Source organism: Apodemus sylvaticus, chromosome 7 (assembly GCF_947179515.1).
Source record: "Apodemus sylvaticus chromosome 7, mApoSyl1.1, whole genome shotgun sequence".
Classification (NCBI taxonomy): domain Eukaryota; kingdom Metazoa; phylum Chordata; class Mammalia; order Rodentia; family Muridae; genus Apodemus; species Apodemus sylvaticus.
The window spans coordinates 17750432-17773255 of record NC_067478.1 but is presented as its reverse complement, the minus strand read 5'-3'; the positions used below and the strand labels follow the sequence as shown (position 1 = coordinate 17773255).

General features: G+C 42.9%; 1 protein-coding gene across 1 annotated transcript in view; it reads right to left on the bottom strand.

Moving 5' to 3' along the window:
• Positions 1 to 22824, bottom strand: part of Col6a5 (collagen type VI alpha 5 chain) — a 99910-nt gene that overhangs the window by 16685 nt on the left and 60401 nt on the right. Inside the window, exons 27-37 of the mRNA XM_052187443.1 lie at positions 22729 to 22764; positions 20822 to 20884; positions 19116 to 19178; positions 16121 to 16156; positions 15977 to 16013; positions 13777 to 13788; positions 11969 to 12456; positions 7316 to 7409; positions 6154 to 6810; positions 3284 to 3374; positions 606 to 814 (exon numbers count right to left, since the gene is read on the bottom strand). Coding sequence (XP_052043403.1) covers positions 606 to 814; positions 3284 to 3374; positions 6154 to 6810; positions 7316 to 7409; positions 11969 to 12456; positions 13777 to 13788; positions 15977 to 16013; positions 16121 to 16156; positions 19116 to 19178; positions 20822 to 20884; positions 22729 to 22764 — 1786 coding nt within the window. The remainder of the gene's footprint in view (positions 1 to 605; positions 815 to 3283; positions 3375 to 6153; positions 6811 to 7315; positions 7410 to 11968; positions 12457 to 13776; positions 13789 to 15976; positions 16014 to 16120; positions 16157 to 19115; positions 19179 to 20821; positions 20885 to 22728; positions 22765 to 22824) is intronic.

Sequence of the window (22824 nt, the reverse complement as noted above, 5' to 3'; positions counted from 1 at the left end):
GAAATGACAGATGGTTGTGAGCTGCCACGTGGGTACTAGGAATCAAACTCCGGGCCTCTGCAAGAGCAAGGGACGCTCCTTCAGCCCCTCACATTTTCAAATGAAGATCTATTTATGTATCTTACATGTTCATTATCTTACATATTAGTTTGTGTTAAGCCATTAAAATGTTGACGTTAAAATATTTTGAGTAAGCCATGGGGGGAGTTGCACACTCTGCCATTTCTGGGTATCTCAAAAATAAAACTTAAACCTTCTTGTGTAAGCACAAATTCTGGGGCAATGGCCAAGCCAAGTTTTAGAGGTTGTTTTGATCTCATGCTTGCTCTGATAATCACTATATTTTCATGTTCTGAACCATACCAAACTTCCATATTGATGTTCTAATCTCTTTAATTGCATCGTGGACATTTCTGAGACCTTGCGAGGCAATTCCCAGGGCTGTAGCTGTCATCCGCTACTACTTTTGTTGTGTTAATTGCCACTGAACCCACTATTCTAAACTGCTTCAGATTCCAGCCTCAATTCCGTTAATTCTATGCTAGTATTAAAAGACAAGGCTCTAGGTGCCTGAAAATAGTCCATCATTTGGTTCAAGTTCTTACCAGAAGTGAGACTTGCCATTGCAACACATTCCTGGTCATTTCCACGGTGACTCGCTAACTTATGTGGCTCTAGCATTTGGTTTGGAATGTAAACCAAATGGTCACCTCCATGACCCTCTAGCATAAAAGATGTGTCTTTCCTAGCATTCAGCTCTTGACTGGCCAGGCTGTTCTTGCTTGCCGAAACCTCATGCAGCGTAGCAGTCAATCTAGACATAGAAAAGATAAGTTCCGGCTGAGTCCAAATAAGTTGGAAAGATGCAAAAAAATTATCCAAACATTTTAATATGGTTCCCTAGTTATTTATTTTAAAAAGGGGATGATAGCTCAGTTGGTAAAGGGCTTGGTTTGCAATCATTAAGACCTGAGTTTGGTCCCCAAGAAGGCCCATGAAGAAGCTGACCATACAGGCGTTTGCTTGGTATCCAGGCTCCAGGAGGAAAAGCTGAGTGGACTCCTGGGGCTCTCCATCAGTCCAGCACAGCCCACTTAGAGAGCTCAAGCCAGTGAGAGGCCCTGACTCAAAACCAAACCCCAAACAAGGGAAGATGGTACCCTTGGAACAGCACCCAAGGTGGTCTTCTGGCCTACACACACACACACACACCCACACATATGAACATCCACATGCATACACATACATACACAGGAAAAAAGAAAAAACTGGGTTCTGGAAAATTCTGAATTAATTTCAATCCATGAATTAATCTCCATTTGATATTCCTTTCCTCTCATTCACTTCTAATCAATGGAACATTCCTTTGGGATAAGCCAAGTCTGATATACATAGAGTTGTCAATAAATTATGAGGAAGTCATTCCCTAAGCAGCCCCTGGAACAACCTTATACCTCAGACTGATACCAATTACCATAGAAAACAGTCATTTAATGGACAAGGCCCTGTCTGTAGAGGAACGAGGCTGTGGATGAAACCCTTGGAATGGGCCCACCATTTAGATGGGTGGTTTAAGGGCTCTTTGTGATAGTTTAGAATTATGTTTTTATTTAGATGATAACAGAAAACACATACAAGCATATTCTTGACGATGTCACTCTTAACTTACCATTTGCAGTTGTGTTTGATACTGGTGTTTGGGACCCAGAAGTATTATTTAGTTGTAAGGCAGAACAGATAGATGTAACCTATGAAATAGTACTGTTGCAACACATGAAGGCCAAATGACATCATGACACATTGCATAGATGTCTTGTTTTTGTGTGTCTGTGAGTCTGTGGTAAGAAGCCAGGCTATCAGGCAACAACAGAGCCCAGCTAGGCCCAGGTGAATCTGCAGAGTGGCCATAGGGTACACTTTTGGTCTTCAAATCTTCAGCTTTAGAAAACCAGAAGCATTCGCCGCCTGAAGTTAGCATGGCATTGTTTTGTTTGATTGTTTAGATTTGATGTGTAAAGTTGTTTGGGTTTAGTAGTTGGGAAAGAATCACAAGCATTACGATATTTACAGCTGGGCTTGTGTCTGTATGTGCTTAAGTAACGACATATCCTGTCTGCAGCTCTATTTAAAAGTCTGTGTGGCTTATTCAAGGGAAGCTGCTCAACTGGACCTTAATGCTGCCCTGTCTTTCCAAGGGGTTGGCTGCTGGACCCGTCCTTGCTAAACTACCAAATAAACGAGAATCTGGCATTAAACAAGCATGCATGCACATGAATTCTAGTTGCTCCTGGATACCTGGAAGAAGTCATATCTCCTCTAAGAAGCAATCTTGCTTAGTGCAGTCAGATAAGGGAGTAGCTTTGGCCAGGGACCCAAGCTCAGCGAAGCTCCAGCTAAAAAGCAACCGATAAGGGCTGGGCTCACAGTATTTGAGGGGCCAGATTCAACCAACTGTCATATTTGCACTTAAGATACAACATGAGCGAAAACTGTTTGCATGTGCAATTGTCCTATAAGGTCTTCTGCTGGATGCTTTGAGGTTGAAATAATAGCTCAGATGCAGATCTAGATTTAGTGAGATGAGACACTGGGGTCAGCTGCCGTGGTGCCTTAGAGAAGGTATAAAGGGCTCAAAAAGAGCATTGTTGGTTAAGTTAAAAAGACATGGTCTTTCTATGAAGCCCAGATTGGCCTTGAACCTGTACCCACCTCCAGAGAACTGGGGTTATAGGAGTGGGACACCATGCCCAACCAAGGCTGTGGATTGTGAACAGTGTGTGGGGTAAGAATCAGTGTCAAAGAGGGAGCTGCTTTAGTCAGGACCATTAAGTATAAATGGGACCTTACTCAAAGGGATGGGAGCCCAGGCAGCTGACCAGGTGACAGGTGACAGGTGAACAGGTGTAGCTCACACAAGCTCAGTCCAATTCAAAAAGAACTCAGAGCCTCGGGCTCTGGGCAGTGAAGTTAAGGATGAGCTGTGAACTTTTGTTTGTTTGTTTGTTTGCTTTTCAGGGTTAATGTTTATCAGACACTTAGGAGGAAACCATGCCTTTAAAGGTGAGATTTAATGAAGTTCACAGTTTTATAAAATTAAAAAAAAAAAACCTTCAAAGTGGAAAGCACACTGAACTGAGCGAGGGTGCTTCTGTGGAAGATAGGGGCCATGGAGAGCCTTTGCCTCAGAGACCTTGTTAGGTTCCTTTGCCTAACAACCTCAGCCAGGTACACACCGTCCAGTCAATTAACAAGTGCTTGTAACTATGGCCGCCCTGCTACCCACCGGAGGCCATGGCCCGACGCATCTCCCCTCTCTAAATCAACGAGTCTGCAGTCATCCTTCAGCAGCGACGGCGGGTACTGATTAAATCCGCCTACGGAGGGAACAAAGTTATAGTTTGATTTCCAAACGAGAAATTGGGTTTTCTAGGCAAAGAAGAGCCGAACAGGAATCCTCTCAAGGCAATCAAACCTTAGTAACACATTTCAAGAGCATTTGGCCACGGTGAAAATGGAAAATACTGATAACTAGAAACGGCATTCACAGCTTCGGCGTCTGAGGATTTTGGGAGCCAAAGAGTTATAGGATCACGGGAATATGCTCAAGGTTAACCCTTCAGGGATGGGTTAATTGTAATGCAGAAACACGTGAATACTGCATCCCCTCGATAACATAATCTGAAAGACAATGTATGCTGATTCTCAGTGGCTTTTTTCCCCAGACTTAAAACTACTACCTCAAACATAGAAAAGACGGTGTCTTATTACATGATATTATTTCTTTGCTTCTGCACCAATAAGCACTGATTTCCTATGAGAAAAGGGGCCTCAGAAAGGATTTTAACTTCCTGCCAACACAATACATCTCTTTAAGCTCTTTCTGCACTGTCTATAAGCCATATAGTGTACCATGGACTATAAATTTTTTTCTCTCATGCAGGAGAACAATTTTGATGAAACAAGGCCCTTGGTTATTGAAGAGCTAAGACTCAAGCATGAAAGCATCTCAAAGAATCTCTGTAGTTTCATTTCTCTGGTTCTAGGATACACTTTTATTTTCTATTTGTCTAAAATGAGACCGTGTCTCTGATTAGTTCCTTTGACAGTGGCTATGGGCGGAAGGAGGGATCATGTCACAGAAAAGCAAAAATTTTCTTTTAAACAGAAAAGCAAAAATTCCCAGAACTGGAGCCTGCACTTCTGGGAAAGATTCTCGAGGACCCGAAAATCTGAGAGCAGTCATTTAACTCCAACAGATGAAGTGCATTCTTTCAGGAAGGCAGGGACCGTGGGGGTCAAAGCTTTGCTCAATTGCAAAGCCACTTTCCCAGCCCTGCAGACCTGAGTTATTCTGACGCTCTTAAAACTTTTGACATTGTTAGCCATCTGGAGAGCACAAAAGACAATATGGTGTGGGGAACAACAGACAGCCGTGCCTCTGGGGTGGAGAAGCCAAAATTCTAAACTTTGAGCATTTGCAAGAGTCTCAGATGAGAAGCTGTTTGAGGATGACCTCGAAGTCTACTGCACAGGGGTTCTTCATATGCATGCACGGGGGTGACATACAGTGATGTAACACCTGAAAGAATTACTATAAAATAAAATGTTCTACTCCAGTTGAAAGGTTGGCATCAAATGTATTTGAAAGCATTTATTTCAATTCCTTCCTATGACATCCAAATGAGTCAATGTTAGGTTTAAAGGCAATAATCTAGCATCCCCAGGGAAACGGGTAATGGGCTCAACAATTGAATATGAATCATGGGAGACACTTTCCCGCTGTGGTGTGGGGACATTCCTTCAACACTAGGGAAACAGAGGGGGCCAAACCTCATTCTAGATAGACCTGCCAGAATTCCAGAAAGAACAGGCTCAGCTCCATTTTCTGGAATCTTCCAGAAGACAGTGCTATGGTTTGGATAAATGTCCCCCAGAAGTCTCTGAGTTTGAACTTGGTCAGGGTTCCTGGGAGACACCCTACTCCTTAGGAAGTAAGGCCTAATGCGAGGTCCCTAGGTCACACCCCTCCTAGGTCACACCCCTCCTTGTCTGCCTTGTTTCCTGGCTTCTATTGGAAGCAAATTTGTTTTCTCTCACACTTCGGCCATGATATGCCAAAGGCACAAAACGCAGGCTCCCTGACTCTGAAGAGTAAACTCCACAACCATGGCCAAAAATAAACCTTTCCTTTTTATAAGTTAATTGCCTTAGGTATTTAATTTTGTGTTAGGAAGAATAACACAAGGATTCCTCAACAAACTTCCTGGTACTTCAGGCTTAGGTTATTTTTGGTCAGAGGGCTGGATTTCCATCCTGTGAACGGTAGAGCAATTACATCATCCTTAGCTTTACCTACTTGACATTAATAGTACTTGCAAACCATAAGAATCAGAAAACCGTTCCAGACATTTTTGGACAAGACAAGGTGCTATTTCTAAACCTCAGCAGGCTAACACTGTTGCTCTTTATCATCTTCGATGACACAGAGTCCACTGACCCTGTACTTTTATGGTCCAGCAATCATTGTCAAGTTCTTAAAAAGCTTTCTAGTGCTTGCTCTCAGTCTTTGAACTTTGTACCTCATGGGTCACTTTGTGGGTTGGCCCGTATCCCAAGGGTAACACTTTACAGCATGCTGGACTAGAGCCAGGGTGCTTAAAGTGTGGCCTGTGAACCACAACACTGGCATGACTCAGGCGCCTTCGACCAACCGGCTCAGGCTCCACCCGAGCCCTTCTGAACAGGAGCTGCCTCCATGCTTTTAGGATCCCTGTGAGACATGATTGGTCATCACCACACCCTCCCATAGCTCTCGACTCTGGGCCAAGATTGGGAAATGAACTCATTTAAATGTTCAAACCATACTTTCTAAGAGCTGCTAGAACTTCTTCTAGGTGAAAAAATATAGCTCAGGAGACCACCAGTCACTCTGTGATTTTTTTTTGCTCCATAGATTTGTTCTACCATAGCAAAGTCTCACCATCTTATACCCAAGGGATCCACTCAGGGTATGTGCCTGCTTTGGCTCCAGTCACTACCAAATTTGTATATTTGGATTAGTTATAGATCTCATGATATTGATCTTAGGTTATCAATACTACTACCAAATACTACTCCATTAAAACAAATGAAAATAACCGAATAATGACTTACGTCTGACTGAGTATACAAAGGGCTTCAGAAATTTCACAATATAACTCAGATCTGGCTTGTACATTCTCCCAAGCTGTATCAGATGGTGATCAAGTGGGTAGCTGGCTAATTCTTCCATTTCATCTCTTTGTGTGGAGCCCAGAGAAATTACAAAAATGACATATCCCTGACATTTGGCCCTCAAAGCCACCGTCTTCACAAATTCCTTCTCTTCGTGGTTTTCTCCAGCTGAAATCACAATGATGACCTTGTGTTTTCTTGGATTGGGGGTTCCCAGGAAGAGATCTTCCATGGCCCACTGTAGGGCAAGACCGATGGTAGCATCTCCATTGAGCTGTTGGAGGGAAGTGTGGATGTAGTTCTTCATGACTGATTGGTTGTCATAGGTTGTAAATGCAAACTCTGTCTTCACCCTGCCCTTCCTTCTGGAATTCTCTGGGGGAGAATAGCTCAGCAAAGCAACCCTGTCACCAGACTCAGAGGCTGAAGGGTTTGAAGTGATCTGGAAGCTGTCAATCACCGAGCTCACCAGCCCTTTCACAGCTTGGAAGTCATCACTGGCGATATTACGGGAATTGTCTAGGAGGAATGCAACATCCATGTAGGAATTCTCAGGAAAGAAAGGCTCTTCCGCACAGGTATTTGGAAAACACTTGTCTGAAAACATACAGAGAGATGCATCATGGGATCAGTAACAGCACAAGACACTCAGAGTTTCCAAGAAATAATGAACTTATCAATACTTCATATTTAAAATAACAAGAAGTGGCCAGTATCCCAGGACTGTTGTGACAACTAACAACTAATGACAGGGGGTCTATATTGAAAGCAGATTTAGGTGGCATATGTCTCTGAAATCCACAATCATACCCAAACTCACATAGAAAGTATTTTCAGTAGTTTAGAGACTCTCAATACAAACTATAGCACTGTCCCAGGAGAGACTACACCAGTCAGGTAATTCTCAAAAACAGTTTTCACATTCTACAGAAACTCTATAAACAATAAAGATTGGAATCCTGACATAGTGCACCTTCCAAAACTGGAAAGTTGAAAATAGAACCTACCGTCATAAACAGAAATCTCTCTCTAAAGCCCAATCCAACAGCCACTGGGAAAGCATTAAGCCTCCTGCACAGTCAATCATTCCCATCGATCTTACCATAGCAAAGTGTGCAGCGCTGAAGCTTTTCCAGTGGCTCATAACCTCCAACTGAAGGAACCGGAATCACCTGAAATGTCCCAGTGTCATCAAACTGCATTGAAAAAGAGAAGCAAACATTGTTTGTGCAATTTAAACCTTTATTAGAGAATTATTATGTGCTGATTATGAGGAAAAGCTTGAAAAATGCTCACAGTCATTATAACTTTGTATTGTAATCCTTTGGTTTATTCTCCTCCCCACCCCTGCATGTGTGACACACACACACACACACACACACACAATCAGCATCCCTATTTCATGATAAAGATGTTTTAAATGAGTTTGGATGCTTTGCATGCATGTGTCTGTGGATGCATGGCCTGTGCCCCTGGGGCCAGAAGAAGGTGTTAGAGCCTCTGAGATTAGAATCACAAATGGTCATCTTGTAGGATGCTGGGTAGCAAACACAGGTCCTCCGAAAGAGTAGAGAGTGCTCTTAACTGCCAAACCATTTCTCTAGCCCAGTGTTAAGACCTCCTTTCCATAGCTGCAGAGCTGGGCTCAGTTCAACAATGGAATACACACGTCGCCAGCGTCTACACTTGGGCCCTTCAGAAACTGTTGATTTGTAGATCTCCACCAGTCACTTAAGGTGGTGATGCCAGGGCATTCCTACTGCACTCCATCAGAAGGGTTTGTCTTCCTCATGTCTCCTGGACCTTCTCAATCACAAACAACAAAGAAGTTTCTTTCAAACAGCAACAGACTGAAGTCCCTGATCTTATTTGCATCCTTGCTGTGACCCCTCTGTCCTCCATTGTCACTCCATGACTACCCCTCATTCTCAACCCATCTGTTTCTTGATTACTGTTTTTGCTCTAATATTCATCAAAATAAGCAACGTGTAATGCTCATTCATTAATTCTTTGAGTCAATACCTAATTTGGGGTCCTTTATTTTTGTGGTCCTATGCAAATCAGATGCCTTTATTACAATGAAAGGAGCAATACCATTTCCTGTTGGCGACACACAACCCCTCAATCCACAGCTTTGTCCAGGGCTGTTTTTCTCGCTCCCTCAGATCACAGAAAGATGAGGAAAGCCAGGCCCTCTGCCTTTCTGGAAAGGGCTAAGTGTCTGAACATACTTGTAATGGCTTCAGCCTTAGAATGAGAGTTATATGCTATTCCTCTAATTCTTAGAAAACTAGACACTCTGGGTGTTACTCTACAGCTGATCATTTTTGGCCCCACATCTAAAACCTACACACTCACTCTGTGAACCAATGAATTAGTTCACGGGATTGAACCCCATGTTCTTCATTTACTCACACATCCAACAATTATGGGTTAGATTCAGCAAATACGTATTGGATGCCAACAATGGTATAGGTATAGTTTTGATGTTGGGGTACTGAAAGGAGCAGAATAGATAAAAATGTCTCTGCATTATGCTCTAGTGGGGTAGAGCCACCGTAAACATAAAACTAAGTACATCATCTCTACATTGAGAAATAGTCATTTCTTTTCAAAACAGAGTTGGGTAGGAAGAATGGATAAATGCTAGGTACCATTGAAATGAAACTCACCTAGAAACTGGGAGAGAAGGATAATCTGAAAAGGAGCAGGAATAATCTGTAACCAGGATTTGTTCAAGAGAGAACGTGAGAGCCAGGTTGTTGTCTGTGCCTGCTCTCAGCTCCCAGGATGCTGAAGCAAGATGAGTCCATGGGTTCAAGCTAAACAGCATATCAAGACGGGAGTGAAACTGATCAAGGGGGGAAAAAGAGAGGGGAGAAGGAGCAAAAGGGAGGGAAGAGGGAGAAATGGGGGAGGTGGGGAGAAGGAAATAGAGGAGAGAGAGAGGGAGGGAGGGAGAAGGAGGGAAGGACAGGGGAGAGGGAGGGGAGGAGGAAGGAGAGAGGGAGAATATGCAAGAAGAGGCGCTGCAGACTGCAAACAGGCAATTTTCCTGAGAAATAACTGTATGGGGAACTAAGAAATGGGGTCATAACTAAAGCAAGAAGTTGGGTCAAGGAAATGCATTCTTCCTCTCTTGATTAGAATGATTTGGCAGAAGTGGGTAAGTGATCTATCATGGACAGAGAGTCCTCTAGCAAGCATAAAACTGCAGCACTTTAGGGGAAGGCCGGAGCACTTAATAGCTGTCCATTCTGTTCAGCTCACAGGAGGGAACTCCACAGAGCAGAACAACTTTCTAGAGACTCGGTCCAAAACTTGAAACATTTTTATACATTTAAACATTTGAAACATCGGGAGGGGTGCTGCAAATTTGGCTTCCACTTGAGGCAAATCGCAGAGATGAAAAAGAGGTGACAGTATTTTCAAATCAATTTGTCCAAAGAAGCTATTTCAAAATAGTGTGAGGAGTCTGTGGTGGCTCAGAAGGGTAAAAAGTGGCCAAAACCACATAAAAATATTTATCTCCACACAGAGATACTGGTTATAGCAGTGGGGTGTTTGCTATAATATCAGTAAAAACAGTAATATTTCTTGTGTTAACTACGAGTGTGGGTGTGTATCTGTGTGGGGGTATGGGTACTTGAGGGCAGATGCCTTCAGGAGCCAGAGGCATCTGATAACTGGGGCTCTGGAGTAACGGTTGGGATCTTCCTGACACGGTGCTGTGGACTGAACTCAGGTCCTGTGCAAGAGCATTGCTCTGCACGCACGCTCTTAACTGCTGAGCCATCTCTCCAGCCTCTCACAGTGGCAACATTTTTTAAACACACATAAAAATCCAAAGTTGAAAAGTACAGAGAGAGGGCTTTGGAGGAGGAGGGAGGTCTCCAGAGTGGGGAAGAGCGTCGAGGCAGAGGTGTGCACGGAAGGACTGTCAGAAGCATTGCTCCAGCCTGGGCTGCAGCGAGCATTAGCAGGAAGGGTGCTCTGTGGTAAGAGAAGGGTGATAAATAGCTGCTGGGATAGGGTGCTGAGGGGAGCAGCTGGAGTGCTCCGGGGCTGAGGCCTCCGTGGGGGTTGGAAGTGGTGCCAGCAGAGACTGGAAACTGAATTTGACATCCTTCAGATTTCTCCTATCCTAGAACTAGTTGTACCTCTCAGAGCAGAGGTGTCACTTGGGTTTTGTTGTTGCTGTTTGTTTTTGCAGAGAGAGTAAAATTATGGAGGCAGGGAAACTTAGAACCAGGAACCAAAAGACCTTGACTTCTAAGATCTTTCTTATCAGGAACTTTTGTGCCGTGTGTGTGTGTGTGTGTGTGTGTGTGTGTGTGTCTGTCTGTATGTGTGGGTCTCTATGTGTATCTGTGTGTGTGTATATCTGTGTGTCTGTATGTGTGTCTCTGTGTGTTCTGTGTGTATGTGTCTGTCTGTGTCTGTTTGCCTGTATATGTCTGTGTGTTTGTGTGTGTCTGTTTGCCTGTGTGTGTGTGTGTGTGTGTGTGTGTGTGTGTGTGTGTGAGTGTGAGAGTCAGGAGCAAGCATACCCCCCCCTTTATTATAGAAATGCATGCATATGAAGAGATCTCTGTAGCCTCCTGAGCAATGAAATCACTCCACCCAGCTCCAGAACCAGGTGTGGTTTGAATGTAAGATACTCTCCACTGGCTCCTGTGTTTGACCGCTTGGCCCCCAGCTGGCAGTGATGTTTTGTAAAGCTGCTAATCTTTAGGAGGCGGAGCCTTGCTGGAAGAAATGAGTCATTGGAGCTTGCAGGCTGAACATCACGTCCTGTCACCTGCCTTCTTCCCCACTGCAGCTGCCCTGTGCTTCCTTCCCCACCACACAAACACACACACACACACACACACACACACACAAATATGTGTTTCACAAGTAATCAATATACTGAAAGTCACTGGACAGTAGATGAAAAGGGTCTGCAGTTTTTGAGGATTTGGGATTAGGTTGTTTTGTTTTGGATAAGCAAGCAAGATGGAGGAATATTGATTCCTTTAACATCTGTGGGACCCAAGATGAAGAACATCTTTAGGGGAAAATATTCATATATATAAAATATCCTGAACCATTTTAGGGGCTCACAGCTCCCCTAAGCTTTTTCCATTGGAGGTTAAGACTTATTGACTGATGAATCAACAGCAAGAAGATGGCTATTCTGAGAAGTACTAGACAACAGAGGACCAGCAGAGCTCCCACAAGGACAGCAGAGCTCCCACAGGACCAGCAGAGCACCCACAGGACCAGCAGAGCACCCACAGGACCAGCAGAGCGCCCAAAGGGACAGCAGAGCATCCACAGGCACAACAGAGTGCCCACAGGGACAGCAGAGCGCCCATGGGGACAGCAGAGCTCCCACAGTGACAGCAGAACACCCACAGGCACAGCAGAGCACCCACTCACATACCTTTATTTCATATGGACCTGAGTTAATATCTCAGATAGACACTTAGTAGTCATTTAGAAGTAAATCTGTTCATAGACACTCCAGCTCTCTGAGTTTTAACTTGGAGATGGCGCATGCATTCAAGTCAGTGTTTTGTGAATACATGAACATGTTACATAAAACTCTCGCTCCAGGGCCTGGCATATAACAGGGTCAAGCAAACTGGTTGGTACTGACTCGTGAAGAACACTGTAAGGAGGATCCACCTCTGCCCCCAGGACTCCACACAGCTCTCCTGTTGCCTTAGCAGTGTTTACTATCTTAAAAATAAACAAGGGAGATTCTTACCCCAAATGCCTCATCAAGGAAAACTCTTTCATTATAAGCAAAGACTGCAAGGCTGATATCCAGGGCACTGAACTCCATTGTGGCCGTGAGGATGGATGCTCTGTTGACTGCCTGGCCATTGCTGAAAAACACAGCAACTCTCCTGGTGTTGGCTCCCGGAGACATCCGCTTGAAAACATTGCGGGCCACAAACCTCATTGCATTGCCAATGTCCCTGGCCTTCCGGGGCACTTGGTACTTTATCTGGGAAAGAAGCTGCAGGAGATGCTTCTTGCTATGGTAGTCAGACCCACGGATGAGATAGCTGGTGTCCGAGTCATAAGAAACGACAGCAACCCGCGCTCCCACGGGACAGTTGTTTTCCCTGACGTTGAGGTCATTGACAATTGAAGTGATGGTGTCCCTTGTTTCATTAAATCTCCCTTCTGTGGTACCGGAGGACTGGTCCAGAGCAAATACCAGCTCTGTTGGATACACGGGACACTTTTCTGTGACAATGAAAAGCAAAATTATTAAAAAGATTTCACTAGATCACAGTTATTCCCATGACCTTTACACCAGTGAAGTTGGCTCAGACAAGGTAGAGCCTAGGCCTCAGTCTTGTATGTAGCTTGTAGCTGTGTCTTGTATGTGTTTGTGTGTGTGGGGGGTGTTGTATATGCATGATATACATATATAGCTTTATATATGCATATTTATGTATGTATGTATATATATCATACATGTATGATACATATATAGGTTTATGTGTGGAAAGCCTTTGGGGGGCCACTTGGAAGGAATCTGACATTGGCCAAGGACAAGGACGTGGGCTTCAGGCACGGAATCTGACATTAGGCCATGACAAAGAAGTAAGCTCAGGCAGGAATCTAATTTTAGGGTTTAACAGGGAAGTAAGTTCAGGCAGGAATCCTAATCTTAGGAAGGAACAAAAGAAGTAGGCTTCAGGCAAGAATCTGATTTTGGCCAAGGACAGGGAAGTGGGCTCAGATATTCCAGTTATTCTGATAAGCCCTTAGAAACAGCGATCAATTGATCAATCGAGGGACTTTGCTTATTGCCTGGCTTGTTCCTTGGTTATTTGTGTTTATTGTTCACCCTTGGTGCTTGCATATAATTAAAATAGTATAAAAGTGGATTGGGAAAAAATAAACCTGCCTCAGCCTCAGAACTGGCTGGGGTCATGTTACAATGTTTTTTTTAAATCCTCACTCCTCTTTTTCTTTTTCTTTTTAATCCTCACTCCTGCACTGGAGAACCTGTTGACTGACTGAGCTGGCTTGGTCATTTGTGTGTATGTGTGTGTGTGTGTGTGTGTGTGTGTGTGTGTATCATACATATATAGTGAGATATATATATATATGTGTATAAATGCATATATACATGTATATATACACACCTTTATATATAAGGTTTGTGCATTTTACTTGGTAAAATGGCAGGCCGAAATGTAAGTCAGAGGGAGGCAAGACATTGATCACATCTAAGAAGACAATGATTACGGGAACAGTAAAGAGGAACTGGAGCCCTGCTCCCTGGACCTTCCTGTCTACACCCAAAATAGGAACTACTCTGTAATGAGTAGGAAACCATGACGGACCCTAGAAGGGACAATAGTGTGAGGGATTTTGGAGTCACTGCACTCAGGTAGAAAATATGACACTACAGGCACAGCCACCATCAAAAGAGGAATGTCTGCATAGAAGATGAAAGTCCCCTTTTCCCTGGGGGAGGAAGACTTTCTTCAAATTGGTCTTAACAAAAGACAGTAGCTATTTCATCAAGAACAGTATGGCCAGAAGACTTACCTTTCCAACAGGCTAGAGAGAGAGAGAGAGAGAGAGAGAGAGAGAGAGAGAGAGATTGATTGATTATAATTTTGAAACATGGAGCCCAAAAAAAATCTAAACAATAGAATCCCAACCAAATGAAGATTAGGGTTCTCACTTAAAATGAAGCTAATTTCTAAGTTACAGGAAAACATGGTTAAAGGAACTGGGAGCTGTCCGGGCAGCTGTATTCATCTGGGAGCATCTCTGACCATTTCCCCTTGTGAACCAGAGCAGGCCGGCTTCAGCAGAATTGTAGTTGAAGTTGAAAGACTGGTGACTTGTAGAAACAGAATAGATCCAGCTCTGATTAAATGGCCAGAGAGCTGAAATCCAATTTGCTTTGTCTCTCGTCTTAAAGCCTTCTGAGACTCATTCAACTACACAAGGCTAAAATATGGGGTCTGGCTTTCTTTCCTGATGAATGCCTTGGGATTCTCTATTTGTAGAACCAAGGAGGGCAGGGATTTTCAAATGAATTTTGTCTCTGATTAAAAATACAACTGTTTTTTTTTTTAACTTCCAGAAGTTTCCCCAAGGATTTCTGTGAGCAGGGCGGCATCTGGTCTCACTGTAAATCTCAGGCACATCAAGGAGAGTGCTGAAAAAGCTTTAATAAACCACAGGCCTGACAGTCTCCATGTTCAGTTGACTCAGTTCCGAGGAAGCGAATGAACCATTCCAGGCTTCTTTTTTTCAAGTTCATTAGCACTGGTGACAAGCTGCCTTCCATCCTGGCATATGAACCCTTACATCAACCATACTAACACCTTATATCTGTCTTAATCCTGTGGTCACTAAGATGTCCCTAGCCATCAGACAGCTGATGACATCAAACATGTAACTTCCAACCTTCTCCATATCCCAAGGCTGAAAACATCTCTCTGTGTATTGACTTTGGATTCACAAGACATTCTAGATGACTTTGGGAGAAATCACTAAATATTATTTAGTGGGTTTATTTTCCTAAAATTCTCTTTATATGCCTTTGCTCAGCTTCCTATTCTATTGTCAGTCATCTTCTGCCTGCCCCCTACCCTCCTAAATTAATTGTATTCTCAGGGGAGGGTCCCAACTACCAGTTTAGAACTTGTCTCTAGTCCCTGGGTGAAAGAGACCTGGTGCAGAACAGGGGATCCACAGAAGTGAGACCAGGATTCAACTTCATGCTAGCCTTGGTGATACCTTCTACCAACTCACAAAGGTATGTCATCCAACTTTTATCTTTACAAGCTTAGTGCCAACCCACTCAACACTACCAGATTATGCAACCCACCTACCCTTTCTCCAGGTAACTACCAGCTGACTCACTTCAATCAATGCTGGAAAACAAATCCCTCCAAGTCTTGAACTCTGCAGTGACTAGCCTTCACTCACCTGGGGTCTTCCTAAGGAAGATGTTTGGTCTCCATGAAAAGACTGGCAATGCCTAGAAAAACTGAGCATTTGTTTCCCCTGTTACCACTCCTCTTGGCCTCCTGTCCTGTGCTGAAGAGACTTCTAACCCTTCCTCCACACATGTATATGTGCAGGTACACTAACTTGTATGCATGCAGAAGCCAGGGATGGGAGCATACCTTATTCCTTGGGAATAAGTCTCTCTTGAACCTGGAGCTTACCATTATTTTGCACAGCCCAGTGGCCATCAGCTAGATTTGTGATCTTCTTTCCCTAAAATCCCCAGTGCTGGAACTAAAGATGCATATAACTGTAGTGTCCCCTTCTGTGCACATAATATGTACACAAGAAAGTGCCTAGCTACTTTTTATGTGGATGCCAGAGACCCAAACTCAATACTCAAGTACTTGAACATGCACTGTATCTCTGGGTCCATCCCTTGAGTACTTTGCCATCCATCATTTTGCTCATAATTGTTATATTAATAATGATAATTCATATATAATTTCATCATAATAAAGCTAATTCATATGCCCTTGAGCTGCTCTTATCTTCCATGTACATATTTTCTCTTCTAATATACATTACACATTATGAGTCCATGCTTTTATGCCTTTTCTTTTTCCTTGGGTATGAGATGTCCCTCCAGTCCCAAAGCAATCCTATTACAGAGGCTCCTCTCCAAAGACTTCAGTCTTCTGATTCCACAGACCCACTCCATACCCAGCCCCAAGTTCCTGCTAACCACTGATGCTCTTGACTGTAACATTCAGATACTCACAACTATGGTTCCTCAGGAACTGGATCAATTCACAGGGCTGGAAAGTTTAAGAGAGAAAGGATAAACATGAGTACGGCGACCTTCCAGTAGATGTGATTAGTTCCCGATGAACTGGGAATATTTCATGAATAAAGAGATACATACGGAATATATAGGTTGCCCTGCTGTGCCTTTAGGACCCTAAGGACGGAAAAGAGCAAGTTATTGACTTGTGAACTATAGTCTTTAGTAATAAAAATTTAGACCTCTCTTCCTTTCTTGGACATAGAAATGACAGAAGGTGCTTAAAGTACTGTGGAGCCTGGTAGGTCAATCACACTGCACTATTCCCATTCACACCAGGTACTATGGGCCCGGTGTGTCAGCTACAATGCTGTTCCCATTAACATCAGGGTTGTATATTAGTCTTTGTTTGTATCAAAGATGCAATCCTTAGAAGATATTTCTCTAAAGGAGTCTTTTTAAATTATTTTTTTTTCTTTTTTCTTTTTTCTAATTTTAGGCAGCAGACTTTCTCCACAGGGCAGAACAAAGGAGATGGATGTACTGAGCAGACAGATTATCTTACAAATCAAAATGCAAAAGGCAATAAGCCTCAGTATATATAAAAGAGCCAAAGTGCTTAAAACACAAAAGACAATAAGCCTTGGTATATATAAAGGAACCAAAGGCAATTGCATAGCAAATAAGATTTACACAAAAAAAGGGCATACATGCTAAGCTCATAAATGACACAGGACTGAGGAACAAAGGAATACAAACAGACAGGGAGGGAGTTTGCTGTGAGACTGTGTCTCCTTGTAATGTCAGACGCTCCACCCATAAAGTCTCATTAACATGACTGAACAAGAATGAAACCAATAGAACACCAAAGTGAATAGGGGGAAGGTCCTGAGCCTCAACCCACAAAGAATTATAGGCAACTGAGGGAAGCTGAGAGTGAGAAAAGTGGTCCTCCCAAGGAGGCAAAAACATCAACTGGCTATCCAGTGCTAAATAGTCAGCTCCAAAAACATGCATACAGGTAGCATAATACAGACTGAAGAGGCTATATTTAGGAACATATAATAACATATTGACTATGGTATAATAACTATACCATATAATATGGTATATTCATATATGGAATATATACATATATGTATGCAGCAATACATATTAGGAAATGTGTGTGTGTGTGTGTGTGTGTGTGTGTATCTGTGTGTGCAATAACAATTAAGGAACATAAAGGCCATAAATTTGAAAGAGAATGAGGAGAAGTATTTGGGAGGGTATAAAGGGAAGAGAAGGAAGGTGAAATGTAATTATATTAGAATCTCAGAAATAAAAAATAAAGAAACAAATAGCTGGGTGAAATCAAGCAGAGATGACTTATGGAGAGACACCAGCCCAGGTTCTCTTCCATTGGAGTCTTTCCCTTTGCCCCCTCCTTCTTCTTCCCAGCATCGGACTTTTCATTAGCAGTGGCTTTCAGTGTGTTTATAGTGTTTGTCTTGGGGAAAAGATGCTTTACATACTCAAACTCAAGCATTCCCTTGGGCACTTGCCTCTCCAAGCTGCTTAAGCAGAAATGTCAGCAAAGTCAGCCTCTATTCTATATGACAACAGAGTAACCTGTCTGACCATCACCCATCCATCAATCCATCTATCAATCCCTCCATCAATTCATCAATCACCCATCCATCTAGCCATGCGACAACGGTTGAATACCTGCTAAGTGCTAGGATAGAAGGTGGTACATTTCTGATTTAACCAGAACTATGCGCTGTCCATGGTTCTGCCCAGTGGAGATGTCACTAAGAATCTCAAAGGCTTAGCCTCCTTTCAAGTTAGGACAGAAAACAGTAAAGAATGTCTGACTACTCACACAGAGAAACAATTTCTGGGTAACATGTATAGTAGGAACTACATTTTTTTTTCAGGAGGTCAAAAGTAGGAAGAGTTTGTCCCAAAAGAGAGAACTTAAGAGTAACTCTGCAGACTGGAGAGATGGCTCAAAGGTTAAGAGCACTTGCCGCTCTTGCAAAGGACCCAAGTTCAGTTCACAGCACCCACTGGTATCTCACAACCCTATTTAACTCCAGTTTTAGGGTATCCAAGGCCCCTCTGACCTTCACTGGTTTCTGCATGCATATGGTGCATAGATAAACACAAAAGCATGCACACACATGCAGATACACAAATATTACAGTAACTCCAAGCAAGTTCTTAACAAAGGCAAAGAACCAATAACTGGAGACAGAAGGACACACCCCATTCATGCCAGTTGAGCCAAGCACAAGACTGAGTTGTGACACCTTAATTATAGCCCTAGAGCCTGGAGAGATGAACCCCAATAGAGAAAACTGGCCCACAGATTAGCTGCTCCCCCATTCCCCAATGTGTATAGCAAAGTATCCTTTACAAATTATTATTTTATTCTACTATAGAGTCATTTGGCTAAGAAACCATAGGCAAGTTTGCTTTGCTAGCTCCAAAGTTCAAGAATGCTTCAATGACTAACGCAAGATGAGCATTTTTTTCATGTACTCTTCACAGTGTTGTCTGGGTCTTCTGCACACAGTAGGTGCCAGCCATATTTAGTTCTGCCCTGACTCTGCCTGGGAGGGGAGAGACACCAAATCACCAACCACTTGAGAAGAGGTGAAACAGATGCAGGTCTGCCTGCGGAGGCGAGCCTGAAAGTGCCTCCAGGGATGACGTTTCTCTTGTAATGGAACCAGAGTGGAAGTTGTGGTTACATTTCCAAATCTCTCTCTAATCCAAGTCAAGGTCAAAAAGGCAACGAGGGTGGTTCTGGAAAACTCTATCTGCCAACCTGCTTTGCAGGCTGGACCTCTGTCAGGAGACCTCTATGAAACGCAGGCAGGCCAACACCTCTTACAAAGGCTTCAGGGATCAGTCACAGTAACAGAGCATCTGCATTGCTCTTGCCGCTTACAGCATCTCCTCTTGGTCATCTGATGCCACAGCTACCTTCTCAGCTAGGACATGGACATGTCATATTCATCTTAATAGTAAGCTGAGAGACACAGTGACTGGCTTCTTGGACACAGTGCTTGCGCCTTGAAATTCTGCATCCGTTCCATTGGGTATACCAGAAACCACGACACACCAGTCTGTTCCCACACATACTCACTCTCCGACCAGGAGGGCCTTGAGACCCCTGAAGTCCACTCCCGCCTTTCAAGCCTTGAGAGAGCTGAAAAGAGGAACACACAAATGTAGTCTCTACGTTTTCTACCCATGGAGACTATCTCAGGCTTTAATTTCATATTTTATTTTGTATGAGTCAGTGTTTTGCCTGTGGATACAGACCATGAGCATGCAGGGCCCACAGTGGCAAGATGGCGTCAGAGCCCTTGGAACACAGCTACAGATTGCTGTGAACCAATTATGTGGGAGCTGAAAACTCAACCCGGCAGCTCTGCAAGAGCAGCAAGTGTTCTTAGACACGCAGCCATCTCTCCAGCCCGATGATTATCTTAGTTTAAATAATGTGTTACACTTCTCAAAAATTGTTTTTAAAAGAACAGATGGAACAGGGCTGCTATCTCTGTGTCAGGGGGCTTATGTAGAATGTATGTGCCATCCTTAGTATAATAAATAATAATGGTGATAATAATGATTTAATTAAAAGTAAAAGATAGCAGCTAATTCATATACATTAAATTCCTTGCCCATAATATAAGACACTGACCCATAAACATTGATGAGCATCCATCTCATCTCCCTCTGCCCCCTTATTTAGTGGCATACATGACTCGGACACAGGCTGTAAACTTAAATCTAAATTAGTCATAAGCTGGGATGGGTGCTAAGGGGAAAAACAGGGCACACAAAGATTTTGTAAAAAATTCTTAATCTGTAAAGATCAAAAAATAAGGACTGAACAGATGACTCAGAGAATAAGAACACTTGCTGTTCTTACAGAGAAACCAGGGTTAGTTCCTGATACCAGCATGGTCTCTCACAATTATTTTTAACCTCAAAGGATCCAATGTCCTCTTTGGGCCTCCAAGGGCATAAAGTTGGTACATGTGCATACATGCAAGCAAACATAACATAAAATATAAATAATTAAACAAGTTTGTTTTGTCTTATTTCAATTTGTTTGTTTCATTATATTATATCATATCATACCATATTATATTCCTTAGAACCCTGATTGTTTTCTTACAAAAGACAGAAGAGGGTGGATCTGAATGGGAGGGGAAGTGGGAAAAAACAGAGAGTAGAGGGAGAGGAAACAAAAATCAGGATATATTATATGAAAAACCTATTTTCAATCGAATTTTAAAAATAAATATTTTAAATCAAATAACAAAAATAACTTCCCACATACAAGATGGTGCCTGAGGTCTATGTTTATTCCCCAGACTCGAAGTGATGGAGAGATACTGACATCCCTTCCACACCCAGGGTAACAGGCATTGCACTCAGACTTCAAAGTAAAAGGATGCTTGTCTCAGCCAGTTGTATTTTAAAAAGCATAGTCTTCTACTCTGTGCTTTGCTGATTGGAAAGCAGAGTGTCCTCAGTGTCCTCCCTTAAACCAATACTCTGTTCCACCACCCAAAGGAATCATCAGACATCCCCTGGGACCCAGGGAAGATATCTGCTTCAGCTCCAAGAGTAACCTGAAGCAGCCATGTGTGTCACTAGGTTCAGTTCTGATACTCAGGAAATACAGGCCCTAAGAGGGTATGCCCAAGGTCACATGACTTGTTGGTGGCTTCCAAGATGCCCTTGGGATAAATCAAAAGTACACATTTATCATCACAGTAGGAAAGCTAAGGTCTCCAAAAGAAACGCTTATTCTTTCTGGAGTCATTGGCCACTTACAGTCAGTCCTTTGAATCCTTTGGGTCCAGGCCCCCCAGGAATTCCAGGATCTCCAGCATCACCCTGGTCACATATATCAAGATATTAAAATCTTTGCTATGAAAGGATTAAAAAATTCTCTGTAATCAATACTTAAACTGATCTTGTCATTATTGTGTAATGAAGGCTAATACAACAATAACTACATCTTGACATAAATTCAGAACTAAACTATTGGCACAAAACTACTTCCAGTACTCTAATAATCCAAATATTTATATATAAATATCAACCCAGGGACCATCCAGTTGCTAAAAGGAACCAGATCCTATGCTAGAAAACACAGAGTACTGACTACCTAAGGTATTAAAGAATGACTACCTAGTTCTATGAGTTATTTCTGGGAAAACTGAAGATAAAAAACATTAATCTTAGAGTAAGGAGTTGTTCCAGCTGGCAAAAGTGCTAGTGGCCCCAGGCTGAGGTCCTGAGTTCAATCCCCTGGAATCTATGTAAAAAGCCAGATGTAGAGGCACACATCTGGAATGCTAGCACTCCTGTGTTAACATGCCTCTCCCTCCATGCACACTAAACTTCTAAAGTTTAAGAATGTATTTAAAAGCTGTGGAAGTAGGCACAAGACCTGCTCAAACTCAAGTCAGGACAAAACTCCAGCATGGAGCGGGGATAGACAGGAAGTTCCAATACTACCTAAGGTGCTATTGGCAATTGATAGCTTTTCAAGGATAGAGAGTCAATTTTCTCTAAAGATGCCACCCTAGGTATACTGACTCTGCCCTAGTGGAAGGCCACACATCTAAAAGTATAGGGCAATGTAGGCTGTATCTGGTGGTTTGTTTTTAAGTGGGAGGCTAGGTTTGGTGGGTATGAAAGGGGAGTGGATCTATGAGAAAATGGGGAAAAGGGGTTAATATTATCAAGATATGCTACACAAATTTCTCAAAGAACCAATGAGAAAAAGTCAATAACCTAAGATGTTAAATTAAATTAAAAAACAGAAGTTTATCTTTAAAAAAAATCAATCTGACTTTGGTAGTAGTTATTTATTGATATCACATCGATCATTGTTACACTTCTCCCTTTTAAAAATAAATCAGAAAATTGATCCTCTGTAATGAGAACTCTTTCCTGAGAGTTATTTATGTAGCTTCTTGTCAGCCTCAGGCAATCCATCAGTGAAGAACACTTTTCAAACGTTCTGAAGCTTGGCTGTTCTCCTGGAGTTGATTCATTAGCTATTCTCCCTTAGACCCAGACGTCTCTTCTTGACTGGGACATTACAGGGACAAGCCAGGCTGGGATTTGGGAACTGTACAGAACCCTAGCGTACACTGATGTAATGAGGCCAGCTCCTGCTGAAACCACAGACTGGAGGCATGCAGACAGATTATCTAATAGACAGTGAGGACCTTGCAAGATGTTGGATCAAGAAGACAGAATAACTAGGTTAGCTTTATGAACAAAAATATAGGGAACACGATGTTTGTGGTCAGCTGACAGAGAGAAGGTGGGAATAGGAGACCATGAAGAAGGTGGGATTTTCAGGAGAGAGGAATCAAAGTCCAATGATGCTGGATTAATAACAGAAACTAAGCTGTTGAGTGAATTAGACCACCAGGCTGGAGAACTAATCTAGATGGCTGCCGAGAGGTTAAGGTTCAAGTCAGGGATGTGGGTCACTGGGGCAAGGTGGGGGGAGGACATCTGGTAACGAAGGGCAGGATGTGATGGATTCTGATATAAACACTCATGGGGTTAAAATAGTCTTTCCTAGTGAGGCCCAGGGGAAGCAACCGACCAGTGTCCCTGCTCCTCCCCCACTTCCAATCCTACCCAGACCAATGGCTCATCTAATTTCTCAAGGTGGCCTTGGTCATGGCAAGAGAAGAAATTCATGTGTACCTCACCTTCTGCCCTGGGTCCCCAGGGAATCCTGTTGGGCCCTGAAATTTTCAGCAGAGAACATTACATAAGTCAATAGTCTACTTCCTTCACACCATCAT